The following is a 14,979-nucleotide window of genomic DNA, read 5'->3' on the forward strand; positions in this document are numbered from 1 at the left end:
CATTGCTAACTCACTGGGAAAGTTTGAGAACTCTCACATGAGTTCTAAATTTGCAGTAGCGGAGCCTGACAAAATTGCATTCTGGCACTTAATGTTAAATTTTCCTATGTCAAAACCAATAGCAGCCATCAAGAATCCACTTTCTTTAAGGGGTAGAACAGAACCCAAAGGCCATCTCTAGTCCTCATGATTTTATACTAAGTCAAGGCAAATAAGGAGCCCCAAATAGCCAATCAAATTCTCTCTCTCAGGAATCTGAAGTTTAGAACAGAGAGACTGAGATATTGAGCGCTTATTTTATTACTGGTCAGAAAAATGGCACTGTCCTAGAGAGAAAGTCCATGAATTCCTGCTGCTGAAGTTCTCAGAATTCCCCTGGCATCTACTTTCCTGACATCTGAGTAATTCTTTCAAATCTGTGAACTGACTCAGTGTCCTCTTGCTTAAGCTAATCTGATTCAATTTCTGTTATTTGCAACAACACAATATTAGCAAACACAGCCCTCTGCTTGTTGTCTATCCAATATCCAGTCCCTCCCTCCACTGTGTTTTTTCTTACTAACAGAATTGTAATTTTGTTTGGCATAACAATGAAGCTTACTAAATGCACAATATCCCATCCTTCCTTGCAGCTAGAAGTAGTCACGTGACCCCGTCATGGTCAACGAGATAAGTGGAAGTCACCGGTGAAATTTAATTGTAAAGGTCATAACAGTTCTAGGCTGGGAAAAATTAACAGTTATGGTAGACAGAGAATGGAACAAGGAACCGGAGGCCAAGAACACAGCATAAACAAAGGCTTGTAGGCATGTTGGAAAATGGTAACTTAAAGAACTGCTCACCTGCTCTGATCATAGAAACACTCACTAACTACTGACCACTTACCCTATACCAGTTGCCTTATGCGCATTTTCTCAGTAAATACTCACTAGGTATTATTATCATCCCCATCTTACAGATGAAGAAATTAAAGCATCAAAAAGTTAAATAATTTCTTGAGAATGGCAAAGCTAATAAATAGCAGAGATGGGCTACTGACACAATTCTGTCTGACTCTAAAGCCCAACCTCTTAAGTCTTTTAGTGCAAATGCTTGATTTTATTCTTATAAAGGGCATTACTAAACTGTGGGAGTAGCTACTGGCATATAGAACTAAATAGAATCAAATGGTTAAAAAAAACACTGAGATTTTAGACCACTGTATTGCCTCCATTGTATTGTCAAAAAGATCAGTCTAGATTAAAAGAAACTGACTCTTCACTTAAGCCCCCAACATCTTCAGCAAGGTGCATAATCTGTATGCTCATAATAGTTGTGGCCAAAGAGAAAAGTACAAACAGAAAACTATCCCAAAAGGCAGAGCTGGGGCCTAGGAAGGACATTTTATAATGAAATAATAGAAATATTCACAAGGAGCAGAACTGACACCTCATGAAGGAACATTTTCTGATACCAGGCTAAAAGGTCCTCAAAATGGTAAGCCCAGGGGGCTTTCAGAATTGCTCTGGACCAGTGATTACTGTGTGTCGTCCGTTCTTCCCCAATTCAAATAGGAATGATTATTAAAAATATCCTGAGCCTCCCTCTAGCATCACTGTATAATGCAGAGTTAGATGAAATGAATTTTTTTTTCTGGACAAATCTACAAAATCTCATGCCCTATTCAAGTCTCCATCAATTATGATGTTCAATTAAACTGTCCGTATAAATTATATAAGGAAATGCACTAGTCAAAATACAAATTTTGCACCAAATAAATATTTTTTGCTTTTGTCTTACTAGTAAAATTTTTTAAATATGAATTACCATCTATTTTCAAGACCCTGCAATATTGACAATCCTTTGTTCTTCCTCATGCAAAAACATTTTTTAATTTGTACATTTAGTCACTATCATTGTACATTCTAGGCATTCCTAGATTATACTGTATCAGTCTTTATCATCTATCTTTCCTTCTGGTTTCATTTGTGCCCCAGAATGTTTTTTTTACATCACCAGAACAGAATCAAGAAGAATTGTGATTTTTTTGTTCTAGCAGTATTATGGATTAGATTGTGAAACAACAAGATTAGCTTCTCAAAAGAACTAGATTCCACATAAAGCATAACTTTAATTGTATTACTGGGCTCACTGGAAACGAGAATAATTCCCAAAGGGAAGACAACACACATATGCATGTGCACACACACACACACAAACAAACTGAATTTAAACTAGAGCAATAAGCAGTAAACACACAGAAATGATAGGAAATTGTATTGAAGGTAAAGTCATATTATCAGTCATCAGTTTCAATTTTATGACTAGGCCTTATGCCAGTACAAAGTTTGGAGTATTGGCTAAATCTAAGTTTTACAAAATAAAACAGGGTCCCTAGAATAAGCTAATGTGATCTCAATGTTAGTAGAGATCCCTGATTCACAGAATAAACCAAACAATTGTAAGTTCTCTCTGGAGGGAACGATCTCCAATTAAAAATCAACTTAATATATTCTCACAACCAAAGATTACCAGACATACAAGGAAGCAAACCACTATGAGTGAGAGTCTGCAAAAACAAAACAAAATAGAGAAAGAAAACAATAACAGATTTAGAGTATTCTCTCCCCCAAGAACTTCAGATATTGGAATTATCAGATTGAGAATAAAAAAATGAAAGCATATGAAATGATTCAAAAAATAAAATATGGGATAAAAATACCCTGGTATTTAAAAAAATAAGCCAAGAAACTCTTGGAAGTACAAATCTAAAACTCAATTAGATTAAACATCACTAATGAGAAAATTCATGAATTGGAAAAGAAGACATGAAGAAATTATTCAGAATGCAGCACAGAAAACATCTGAAAAGAGAAATGGCGGATAAAATGAGAAAAGAGATATAAAACTCCCAAATGAAATATTAGCAAAGCAACTTCATCAATTATTCAAAAAAGAATCACCATGACTACTGGAATACAAGAGTTATTTAGCAAAGTATTGATGACTAGTTAATAGAGAAAGGATAGAGATTCTGAATTTAAAGTCAGAAGTAAGTTTAAAATTTCTATTCTATATTAAACTTGAAGTTATGGTTGGAACAGAAAAAATATAGAATAAAATTAAGTAATACTTTAACTATGTCTACACCCCACTGGCCATAAGCAAAGACACCCCACTGGCCATAAGCATAAACATCCCAGATCTTGGTCTGTGCCATCATTCTCATTCATTCCCTCCTAAAAGAAGCCAGGGAACCTTATGAGTTGACTGATTCCAGAATTTGGAGTAGGTTAGGATAGACCAGCCAGATACCCTGCTATCCCATAAAGTAAAGAAGGGCTCAAAAAATGATGAGGGCATGCCACAAAGGACACAGGAGCCAGCTGAAAGAGGTTTCCAACAGCCAAGTCTGAAATCATTTGAGCACCAAAATAATTAAGGAAAGGCATGAATTATAAACTATAGGAAGATAATATAAGAATTGATGGGCTCATTCTTATAAAAAGTAGATAGGTGAGTAAAGTCACATACCTTATTCTATAATGAAGAGGCATATTTCAATTTGTTCTATAAAATAGAATGCTAAGTGCCAACTGGTTAATACGGAAGGTCTGCTGGAGCTGGAAAACCAGCATTTTGCAACCATTATAGTAAATATTGGACCAGGCAAGAAGTATCAATGAATGCCACATCTACAGGAGAATTTTTTATGAGAAACAGGATATTTGCATCATCTTTAAGAGTCTCTCAATAGTCTGCTTATTAGTTATAAGGGAGAAAAAAAAAACAGTAATGGTGCAGTGAGAAATCAGAGCACCTTAGCGAGGTGCTCAAAATGAACAAGACCAAGGAGGAACAGATGGCCATGAGGCGCCTCCAGATGTGATGCCCTTGGAAGGAGGGGTCATTTAGGCACTCTATTCTGCTGAGAATGTGTAACCTGAATGTGATCAGGAGGAACCATCAGGCAAACCCAAATTGGGAAATGTTCTTTTAAAAAACATGAGGATGGGAGGCTAAATGCAATGTGGTATCTTGCACTGGGTGTTGGAACAGAAAAAAGACATCGATGGAAAAACTGATGAAATTTGAAAAAAGTTTGTAATTTAATAGAATTGTACCAATGTTAAATCCTTAATTTTGATAAATGTGCCATACTTATATAAGATATTAACATTCGAGGAAGCAGGGTAAAGGCTATATGGAAGCTCTCTGTGTTATCACTACAACTTCTCCGTAAATCTAACGTTATTTCAAAATAATTTTTTTTTTGAAAAAAGGAGGAGAGCTGAATTTTTCAAGAATGTCAGGTACAAAAAGAAAGGCTATGGAATTGTTCCAGATTATGGGATGTTAAGAAAACATGACCCTAGACTAGATTCTGTATTGGCGGGGAGCAAAGCTACTGAAGTCATTACTGGGCCAATTGACAAAATTGGACCATGAACAGTAAAGGAGAGTATCAGTGTTAACTTTACTGACATTGATAGCTCTACTGGGATTATGTGAGAAAATATGTGTATTCTTAGGAAATATTCACTGCAGTATTTAGGATTAAGATGGTTAAAAGAGAAAGAGATAGAAAGAGGGAGAGGAGTACACAAATGATGACGCAAACGGGACAAGATGTTAACAATTGGTGAGTCTGGGTATAGTATAAAAGTATACTTTACATTATTTTTCTTTTTACAACTTTTCTGTAAAATTTCCAAAAATTTTTAAAAGTAAAGGTTTATAACCTGCCTGGTAAGAAACAAAAACAAACAGTGTTTATACAGAAAATGAAAACCAGACAAAATTTATCAAAACTACTAGGGTTCACAAAGATTTTGGAGCACAAGATCAACATAGATATCAACTGTGTTTCTATATATTCATTACTGTTAGAAAAGATCAATTTCTAAAGCTCTCATTCAGAATGGAAAGCAATATTAAAACACTGAGGAATAAAGTATCAAAGTTTTATTAATAAAAATTATAAAACATTAAAGAAGACCTAAATAGATAGGCATAAACTGCAAAAATGGTATGTTATATTTTATTATAAAGATGTTGCTTCTTCCCCCAAATTATCCTGACAGGGTTGTTAATGTTCTAGCTGTTATTACTGTTATGTTCTAGCTATTATTGTTTTATAAAAGTATGTTGTGTGTACGTAAATGAACAAGCAGACTCTTAAGTTTATATGAAGGAACGAATAACCAAGAATAACCAAGGCATTCCTTTAAAAGAAAAAAGTAAACGGACTTGCCCTATCAGGTACCCAGAATTATGATTAAGCCATAGTGCTTAATACAATGTATAATTGGGTACAGGAATTGACAGAGCAAATATTAATAAATTATCAAATCGAGTGGATGTTTTGGCTGCAATTAATGAGAAAACTGTGACTCAAAGTCAACAGAAAATCCCAAAGTAGAGATATTTTCAGTGTTGATTAAATTTATGGCTTGGCAGCATCATCAAGGAAGCAAATTTATTCTATCCCTTTGTTCTGTTCTCCTCAGTGTGGTGGCTTTGCCTTCAGGCTGGCACCCTTCATGACCACAGATGGCTGCCACAGTTCCAGGCATCACATCGAGATAGGATAATGAGAGAGACAGAAGGGGTTAATATCTTCCTGTATTTCTTTCTTATAAGTTAGGAAATCCTTCTAAAAATCCCACAACAAATTTCCCCTAGTCTTATTGGCCAAGATTGAGTCACACGTTCAATTCTTAAACCAGACACACTCACTCCTAAATCCAGTATTATCAAGATGACTGGGGTCAGCATGATTGTCTCAGACAAATCATTCTCAGCGCAATGGATATTGAGGAGGCAGTCACTACAACAGTGTTGTCAATTCTGCTTGGCAGAATATTATTTTAAATGTTATTCTTTACACATTTTTGTTTTGTTTTGTTTTGTTTTGGGGGTGCATGGTCTGGGAATCAAACCTGGGTATCCTGCTACACATTTGTTTTTTTTCCCTCCCCTCAAAATTAAAAAATAAATTCATCACCAAATGAAATTTAGATGCCCTACTTACAGACCATCATGTTCAAGCCCCTCTTTGAAGAGATGTGGAACCAGTCAGGAAACTAACATTTGCTGAGTGCCTACTAAATACCAGGCACAGTGATAAGTAAACCATCTCATTTAATCCTCATAAAAACCCCTTTATGTCTTAGTAATCCCCACTTTATGAGTAATGAAATGAAGCCTAGAGAAGAGAAATTACTTTTATAAAGTTACCCACTGAATAAGTGAATATTCTTGCCCCCAGGCCTATGTTCCTTATCCTTTACTATCCTAGAAAAAAATTAGTTGAGATACAGATTCATGAACTAAGAAAAGGAGGCAAACATATCCCCAGAATAAAATGTTTCCTTCTCTGCAAATTGTCCAAGAAGAAGAGATGGTAAATTTCATTATTGTTAGGACCTACTGTCAACCATCAGACAATGTGTTGGCATGGGGGAGTGGGTAGCTCCATTGGAAATGATGTGTTGAACCAGCTTACAAGAAAATTCCTAGGAAACACAGAAGTTGCGGCATGCCCACTGTGCCCATTCATGCAAATCAGTTTTTACAAATATTAGGACACCTTGGCTTCCTTGGAGGGTGCATTAAGGATGTTCACAAGCAGTGTGGCTTAGGGACAGACAATTTAGGGAGAAATAGCAGTGTGGTAGGAAACACCTTTGAAAGCAAAAAGATGAACCTGGCTATTGAGATGGAAACTCAACAGCCCATTGCTGTGGAGACTTGCCGGGCCAGTGGTGCAGGCATGATGGATAGGCCATTCTGAGGCTGCCTTTGTAATTGAAGCCAGGTTGTCAAAAACGACAGTAAACCAGGAGAGAGAAGGGAGAAGTTAGATGGTGCTGTCATCTTGCTACGGAATATGCAGCAAAGTAAAGAATATCCGACTTGCATGAAGAGAGAGAGGAACAAAACAAAACAAAGGGGAGGTGGTGGATGAGTTTTACAAGCAGCTTCCAAGGATGCCTGGGAGAAAGTCTGGAGCATCTGATGTCACAATAATGATTAGTTTGCAAGCAAGTTTTCTCACTGTCTTCCAGGAAATGAGGTTTTCTGTTGGCACTGGGGATACACACTGAGGGGAGCCAGCATGGGTCCCTACCATCTAGAAAACTTCAGAGGCAAAAGTGATGCATCAAAAGGCAAGAAGCTCCTGGAGCAATCTCTTTAGGAACATCATAAGATCAACAACACAGAATACCTTTCAGAAATAACAGAATTGTAGACATGCCCCTATTCAACCCTAGAAGAAAGGGTGACACACAGGGCTATTAAGAAAGCTTGCCTTGGTCTGGAGCCATTACTGGTGACTCCTGAGATCCACAGGACAGCTGCTTCATTAGCTTCATCTTAAAATTTACCGTGAAGGACAACACTTTAGTCGTGCCCATCAGACCAAGGACTCTAACAACCCCAGGGAAAGCTAACGAGGCCAGTGTTTTCACACTGTGCTCTACAGTCCTAGGGGTTCTGTGAAAATGTCTCAGGGACACAACTAATGGGCAATGGGCCAGAACAGCAGGACGGGCTATCAATACAGCAACTTCACTTTCTTGAGTTTTAAGTTATAGGTAACACTTCTCAAGAACTTACATTATGCCAGGCACCATGCTAAGCATTTTACATGTACTCTCTCAGTTAGTTGTCACAACCACTACATGAGGTAATACTATTAATACCCCTATTAAAGAGATGAGGTAACTGATGCACACAGAGGGCAAGTAACTTGCCCAGTGTCACACAGGTAGTACAAGGTAGCGAGGGGATTTAGACTCAAGAGATGAGGTAACCGATGTACAGAGAGTGCAAGTAACTTGTCCAAGGTCACACAGCTAGTACATGGTAGCCAGGGGATTTAAACTAAGCCTTTCTCCACTATGTTATACTGAAGTCCTCTGTAAGATTTCCTCTGACAAGAGTTTTCTCCCCACACATACGAGAGGGTTTATCCAAGGTGCCTCATGGGCAGTAACCTTAAAATTGACAGCCTGAAGCTTATCAAAATCTCTGATGGCAGCTACTGAGTAGGGAGAGTCACAACTGCTCTACAGTTTACTCTGCCATCTGCTAAAAGGAGGAGAATATTAAATATGGGCCTCTGGTGACTCAGCCTGGCTTTGTGTGAGTTTAGAGGATTTACTGTCTGAAAATCACCTCCTACTTCATACTGGGAGCATCATAACAACTGTCCTGCAGGCATCACTTTTTTCTCTGTTAGGTACCCAGAACTAAAGAAGGAGCTGCCAGAGGGCTCTATCCAGACATGTGCCATACAGCATCAAAAAAATGAAAGAAGGCATTGCAGTCAAGTGGGAAGAAGGTGTCTGTTAGTAGAGAAGATGGAGAAAATAATGAACAAACATGGGAGACAAATACCCATTACAGTTTGTGTTAATGAGGGAAATAACAGTTTGACTCCTGAAGAATCATTATTTATTTCTATGAGACCGTGAAGACAACCATGTTTTTTTTTTCTACCTTGCCTGTGAAAAGACTCCGTTAAATTTTATATTGGACATTAGCCTACTTCCTTTGCCTAGGTTTTTGGCAACCTGCCTCTCCTTTATAATAAAATTGAAAACTATCCAAAATGAGTTAACTGTCTTGTTATGATCCAGTATCATATTCTTTGGGGAAGCAGGCAGAAGGTAACTAATTAATTATTATGCTAAGAATGGAAGAGAACAGTCACTGGCCCAGCAGGCGGTCCTTTCTCAACCAGTATTTTCACAAGCAGTCCCTACTTGAACAAACAAAGTCAAAGAAAATAAATTGCCTTTTTTCCCCCATTTAATCTATAAATGTTTACACTTTTCAAATTAATTTATAATGTCTGTAACACAAAAAGAAAAAAAACTGAAATATTCACATCTTGGCCCTGTCCTTTTCTATGCATTCAAAACATATCAATTTTAAATATAAACACAAATCACTGAGAGAGAAGACCAACTTGCATGAGTATCAGAAGCCCTGAACAGCCTGAACAACTCCCAGATTCTGTGATTTAAGCAACACATATCTGGAATCTGAAGGTTGAAAATAAGGTAAGAACAAAATCAAATTTAGCTCTTTCAATAGTGCTCTACTGTATACCTAGCACTTTCCTAGACCTTAAGGATATAAGGTTAAAGGGAACAAATATGGCCCTGCCTTCATTGAGCTTTCAGTCTAGTAGAAGGAAGAGACAAGAAATGATAAATAAATGAATGAATGATTAATATTGTGATAAATGATCTGGAAAAAAGTTTTGAGATAGAGACAATGGGGGGAGGTGTGCAATTTAGACAGATGATTATAGGCTGCCTCTATGTGGATGTTCTAGTTTAGCTAAGAACTGAAGGATAAGGAATAAGGAAAAAACATTCAGCCTGAAGTAAAAGCATGTGCAAATGCTCTGACACAGGGCTAAAGAACTTGCCTTTGTCCCAAGGGCAGAAGAAAGCCAAAGCGGATGGTGCAGATCGTTGGGGAGAAAAAGGAGCTTAAGATCGGCATCAAGAAGCAGGCAGGCTTGCTCCTCCCCGCTCAACAGACAGCCTCATCTTTTCTTGTAGTGCCAGCTGCATCTCTGAGGCACGATGGTGAAGGTCAAAACAAACAGATTTGGCCATATTGGGCACCTGGTCACCAGGGCAGCTGTAAACTATGGCAAAGTGCAGGTTGTGGCCATCAATGACCCCTTCATTGATTTCAGCTACATGGTCTACATGGCCCAGTATGATTCCACCCATGGCAAGTTCAAAGGCACCATCAAAGCTAAGAATGGGAAGCTTGCCATCAATGGGAATCCCATCACTATCTTCCAGGAGCAATATCCCACCAACATCAATTGGGGTGATCCTGGTGCCTAGTATATTATGGAGTCCACTGGTATCTTCACAAACATGGAGAAGACTGGGGTTCACTGAAAAGTGGCACCAAAAGAGTCATCATCTCTGCTCCTTTGGCCTATGCACCCATGTTTTTGATGGGTGTGAACCATTAGAAGTATGACATCTCCCTCAAGATCATCAGCAATGCTTTCTGCACCTTCGGTTGCCTGGCCCCCATGGCCAAGGTCATCCATGACAACTTTGGCATTGTTGAGGGACTCATGACCGCCATCCATGCCATCACTGCCACCCAGAAGACTATGGATGGCCCCCTCCATGAAAATGTGGTGTGACAGCTGTGGGGCTGCCCAGAATATCATCCCTGCATCTATCAGCGCTGCCAAGGTGGTGGGCAAGGCCATCTGGGAGCTGAATGGGAAGCTCATTGGCATGGCCTTTAGTGTCCTCACCCCCAGTGTGTCCATTATAGATCTGACCTGCCAACTGGAGAAAGCAGCCAAGTATGATGACATCAAGGAGGTGATAAAGCAGACATCAGAGGACCCCTAAAGGGCATCCTGAGCAACACTGAGAACCAGGTAGTCTCCTGGTATCTTAACAGTGACAGTGACACCCACTCTTCTACTTTTGATGCTGGGGCTGGCACTGCCCTCAACAACCACTTTAAGCTCATTTCCTGATATGACAATGAATTTGGTTATAGCAACAGGGTAATGGTCCTTATAGTCTACATGGCCTCCAAGGAGTAAGAGCCCTGGACTATCAGCCTCAGCAACAACATGAGAGGAAGAGAGGCAATCAGCTGCAGGGGAAACCTGGCCCCAACTCATTTCCCAGTACTGAGAATCACCCATCCTCCACAGCTTCCATCCCAGACCCTCTGAAGAAGGGGAGGAGCTGAGAGCCCTACCTTGTCATGTACCATCAATAAAGTATACTGTACCCAGCCAAAAAAAATGAAGAAGCAGGCAGGGGCCAGACTCTGCAGTGCCTTGGATGCAGATAGTGGGTTGGCATGTTTTTCCCCAAATAAAGATGGCAGCACTAAATCTCTTTGTGCAAGGGGGCGGCATGTTTTAAAATATGAAATATGAAATAAAAAATAAAAATAAAATATGAAAAGGATCACTCTGGCTGCTATGTGAAAAGCTGGATTAGAGGTTTTCACACAGCCAATCCCACAGTGTGGATTGGATTGAGAGATGAGTGAAAATAGGCACGGACGATCTGCAGCCCAGGGGCCAAACTGTTTAATGTGATTTGGCCTGCTGATTGTTTATGTAAATCAAGTTGTACAATGAACAGTGATACATCTCATCTCATCTGTTTACATGTTGTCTGGTTTGAAAGGATGTATATCCCCTAGAAAAGCCATGTTTTAATCAAAATCTTATTTCGTAAAGGCAGAATAATCCCTATTCAATACTGTATGTTAGAAACTGTAATCAGATCATCTCTCTGGAGATGTGATTTAATCAAGAGTGGTTATTAAGCTGGATTAGGTGACAACACATCTCCACCCATTTGGGTGGGTCTTGATTAGTTTCTGAAGTCCTATAAAAGAGGAAAACATTTTGTAGAATGAGAGAGATTCAGAAAGCAGAGCAGAACGACATAGCGATGAGAAGCAGAGTCCACCAGCCAGCAACCTCTGAAGATGAAGAAGGAAAATGTCTCTTGGGGAACTCATGAAACAGGAAGCCAGGAGAAGCTAGCAGATGATGCAGTGTTCACCATGTGTCCTTCCAGATGAGAGAGGAACCCTGACTGTGTTCACCATGGGCCTTTCCAGATAAGAGAGAAACTCTGACCGTGTTTGCCATGTGCCTTCTCACTTGAGAGAGAAACCCTGAACTTCATTGGCCTTCTTGAACCAAGGTTTCTTTCTGTGGATGCCTTAGATTGGACATTTCCACAGACTTGTTTTAATTGGGACATTTTCTCAGCCTTGGAACTGTAAACTAGCATCTGATTAAATTCCCCTTTTTAAAGGCCATTCTGTTTCTGGTATTCTGCATTACGGCAGCTAGCAAACTAGAACACACATTGTCTATGGTTGCTTTCACGTGGCAAAGTTTTACACAGAGTTGAGTAGTTATGACAGAGACTATATGGCTGCAAAGAGGAAAACATTTCCTAATGGCCTTTTAGAGGAAAAAGTGTTCCCACCTCTGAGTTGTAGCACAGCCTTGGTCCTATATGATAGTTGCTAAGCAGCATTTATCCAACAAGCATTTTTGAACACCTACTGTGTGCTTAGGAGAAAAGCAGGTGCCAGGAAATATAATTACTATATAAACCAGGTTTCCATCCTTATTAACTCTTAATCCCATAAAGTCTAATCCCTTTTTAACCCTAACAAAATCCTACCCATTAATGCCTCAACCATTTCCTTATAAACCTTCAAGGTTAGTTGAGTCCTATTCCCTCCATTAAGTTTTCTCTGACTTCTCTATCATTTCCCTAACTTACTCTGTATTTTTGAACTCCAGCCATAAGTATCTCCTGTGCTATATACTTTAGCCATGGGTTATACTTTGTGGTATTTGGCAATCAGAACATTTTCCCCCATGTTTATGAAAACAGCCCTTACCCGCCATATCCCCTTACCTCTGAGATACAGTAGGCCAGTTGGAGAACTCCAATCTTAAGGCTACAGCAGTTGGTTCAAGGACCCTAACAGATTTTTCTCTGGAGGATTTCTGCAGGAACTACTAAGAAAGATTATCTCTTGTTAGAGAAGGCTGTACATCTATGATTACCAGTAGTACCATCAAAAGTACACATGTATATTCACACACAGCACACCTCTAAAAAGGAAAAGGCAATAGAGAGAAACAACACTAAGAACTGGAGGTCCTGATGACATCCCCTGAGCCCTGCAACCTTCAGCACTTCTCCTTACTAGTCACAGAAGCCAATAAGAAGACAATAAATCCTTATTGTTTAAGCTGATTGAGCTCCTGTCACAACAGAATAAGTCCTGAATAACATATAGCCTTCATCGACTAGGCAACTATCCATGCCAAAAGGCAGCCAGGCCAGGAGTCACATGGACTTTCCCACCACCCTTAGGCTGGTGCTAGGGAAACTCATATTGCTGGTGCACAGGAAGCTGGCGGTTGGATGGGCACATGGGCCCTTTACACTTCAGTGGTGGCTGTTAGGACTTTGTCCATAACCAGACTTTGCTTGAAAGAAACCTGGGGATGGGTTGGCACAAAACCACACTGCTCTACTCTCCAATGCCTGTGGTGCTGGCTCAGACACTAACTTTCTATGAGACCTCTGATAAGTCTTCCTGTCACTACCCTCAATTTTCTCACCTGTAACACGACAAAATTGGCTTCTTTGAGCAACTTTTCACACTCTCTGATTCCTGAGCTTAGGTCCCTGTGCAATTTTTCCAGTAAAATGAAACTTTCTAGCCCCCTATGATGGGGCCAAGGTGACTGTTCTCACAGAGCGTTATTTGATTTTGTTCTAGAAAATTTAATCTCTGAGCCACACTCAGAAGCAGGAGTCTGCTATTTACGTTGGACTTCTCGTTCCGCCCTGCACTTGGACAGCCTCCACATACCAGGCAGGAGCAGACTACAAGAATGAGAACACAGTGTTTTTATACTGTGATTATGTGAGCCTGATGAAATATCTCAGCACTTTCTTGAAAATGGTAACAAGGAAATGTGAACAGAAGGTTTGCAAATGTCTTAGAGGCCAATATGACCTATGAGGAAACCCAAAGCTCCCTGAAAATGATATTTTCCTCTTTCCTATTAAAGCACAAGTTAAAATAAGTTTTTTTATGCTCAAAAAGTTCGTCAACCTCATTTCTGATGAAAGCGGTCAGTTACAGACCAGGACAGCTACAATACAGGTCAAAAAACAGTGTTTCTCTCACTGTGCACAATTAGCTTTTTAAGTGACATAGTTCTTTATGCTCCAGTGTCCCCTGCATTATAAAACACTGACCATTTACCATCCCCACTAAAAACCTGTAGCATAGCCCCCCATCAATGTGGCCCTCAGTCAAAAAGTACTGCCATGCATTTCCAGACGCCTTAGGGGGTCCTGCACTACTTCCCAAACAAACTCTCTTTTTACAAACGTGTCGACTGGATCCAGAGCTGTAACATGATTTCAAGATCATACAAATAGAATAGGGATGCAGGTGAAGGTCTAGTTGAAGCCACATATTTTGACATCTGGTCCTACTGATCTTTATACTAACTTACCTGAACTCTGACATCTAGGGGTTTCAGCTCTCCACCTTGAAGCTGTTATAAAGCTTAAAACCAAGTTATTAATATTAATGCCAACCAATTATCTCCTAATTATAATTTAATTGCACTTGATGCATTCTCACATTTCAATTCAGCTGGTTTTCTCATATTCATGAGGGTATTCATTACCGTAAATAGCTTGTTATGTTTGTATTTGTTGGTGGTCAAGGGATACCTCTATCAGAATCCAAAAGCAGCATTCTAATTCGTGCCCATTTTCTCACATGCAGCAGGGAGATGAGTTGGTAGAAGTAAACCCAGAAGGCAGAGATGAAAGATATTCAGAGACTCAGGAAGCTCTCATATCCATAAAATCCTAGCATTGCTGACATTTGGAGCACGGTTCAGTGTGTTTTTCTCAGGATGTGTTTCTCTTGGATGACTTGCAGGAGTGGTCCACAAGGCTTTGAGTAGGGTAGCTCAAGGTTTTTTGCAGTCATAAAGAAGATGGCTCAATCTGCTTACCCATTGACCATTACCTCTTCCAAAATCCTGCTCCATTACTAAATTCTAGAGGAAGGTAGAAACAGACAAAATAAATTTTGCCACATTAATTAGGGATAGTGGTACTGATTCCTATTACAGTGGAGTTTCTGGGAGCTGGGACTCGGCACATAAACTGGCTCTGACTCCTCTGGTCTCACAGTCATCCACACCTGATCCATCAATATTACAAAGGTGAAAAAGGACAAAACCTTTAGGACTCTGTGTTCTCATATTTTGTTTTGTTTTGTTCTTTTCCAGAGCAATTCATGAACCTCTTTTAAGGCATTTGCCTCTTCTGAGATATGCTGCAGAAAAGCCACATGATGAACGATAGAGTGATGCCCAGTCACTTTTTGAGAGTTTGGATA

General features: G+C 39.5%; 1 protein-coding gene and 1 pseudogene across 6 annotated transcripts in view; one reads left to right on the top strand and one right to left on the bottom strand.

Moving 5' to 3' along the window:
• TIMD4 (T cell immunoglobulin and mucin domain containing 4) overlaps positions 1-14,979 on the bottom strand; it is a 184,216-nt gene that overhangs the window by 99,049 nt on the left and 70,188 nt on the right. The window contains exon 7 of one of the 6 annotated variants that reach the window (XM_077137505.1): positions 14,091-14,635. The exons of 4 other annotated variants lie outside the window; for them this stretch is intronic. In XM_077137505.1, the coding sequence (XP_076993620.1) occupies positions 14,546-14,635 (90 nt within the window). In that variant the 3' untranslated portion in view covers positions 14,091-14,545. Of the gene's footprint in view, positions 1-14,090; positions 14,636-14,979 lie in introns of those variants that run through there. One more of the 6 variants, XM_077137507.1, reaches the window with a different exon arrangement.
• Positions 9,588-10,591, top strand: LOC143664552 (glyceraldehyde-3-phosphate dehydrogenase pseudogene; annotated as a pseudogene).

The sequence above is a fragment of the Tamandua tetradactyla genome, chromosome 20 (assembly GCF_023851605.1).
Source record: "Tamandua tetradactyla isolate mTamTet1 chromosome 20, mTamTet1.pri, whole genome shotgun sequence".
In the NCBI taxonomy this organism is placed as follows: Eukaryota; Metazoa; Chordata; class Mammalia; order Pilosa; family Myrmecophagidae; genus Tamandua; species Tamandua tetradactyla.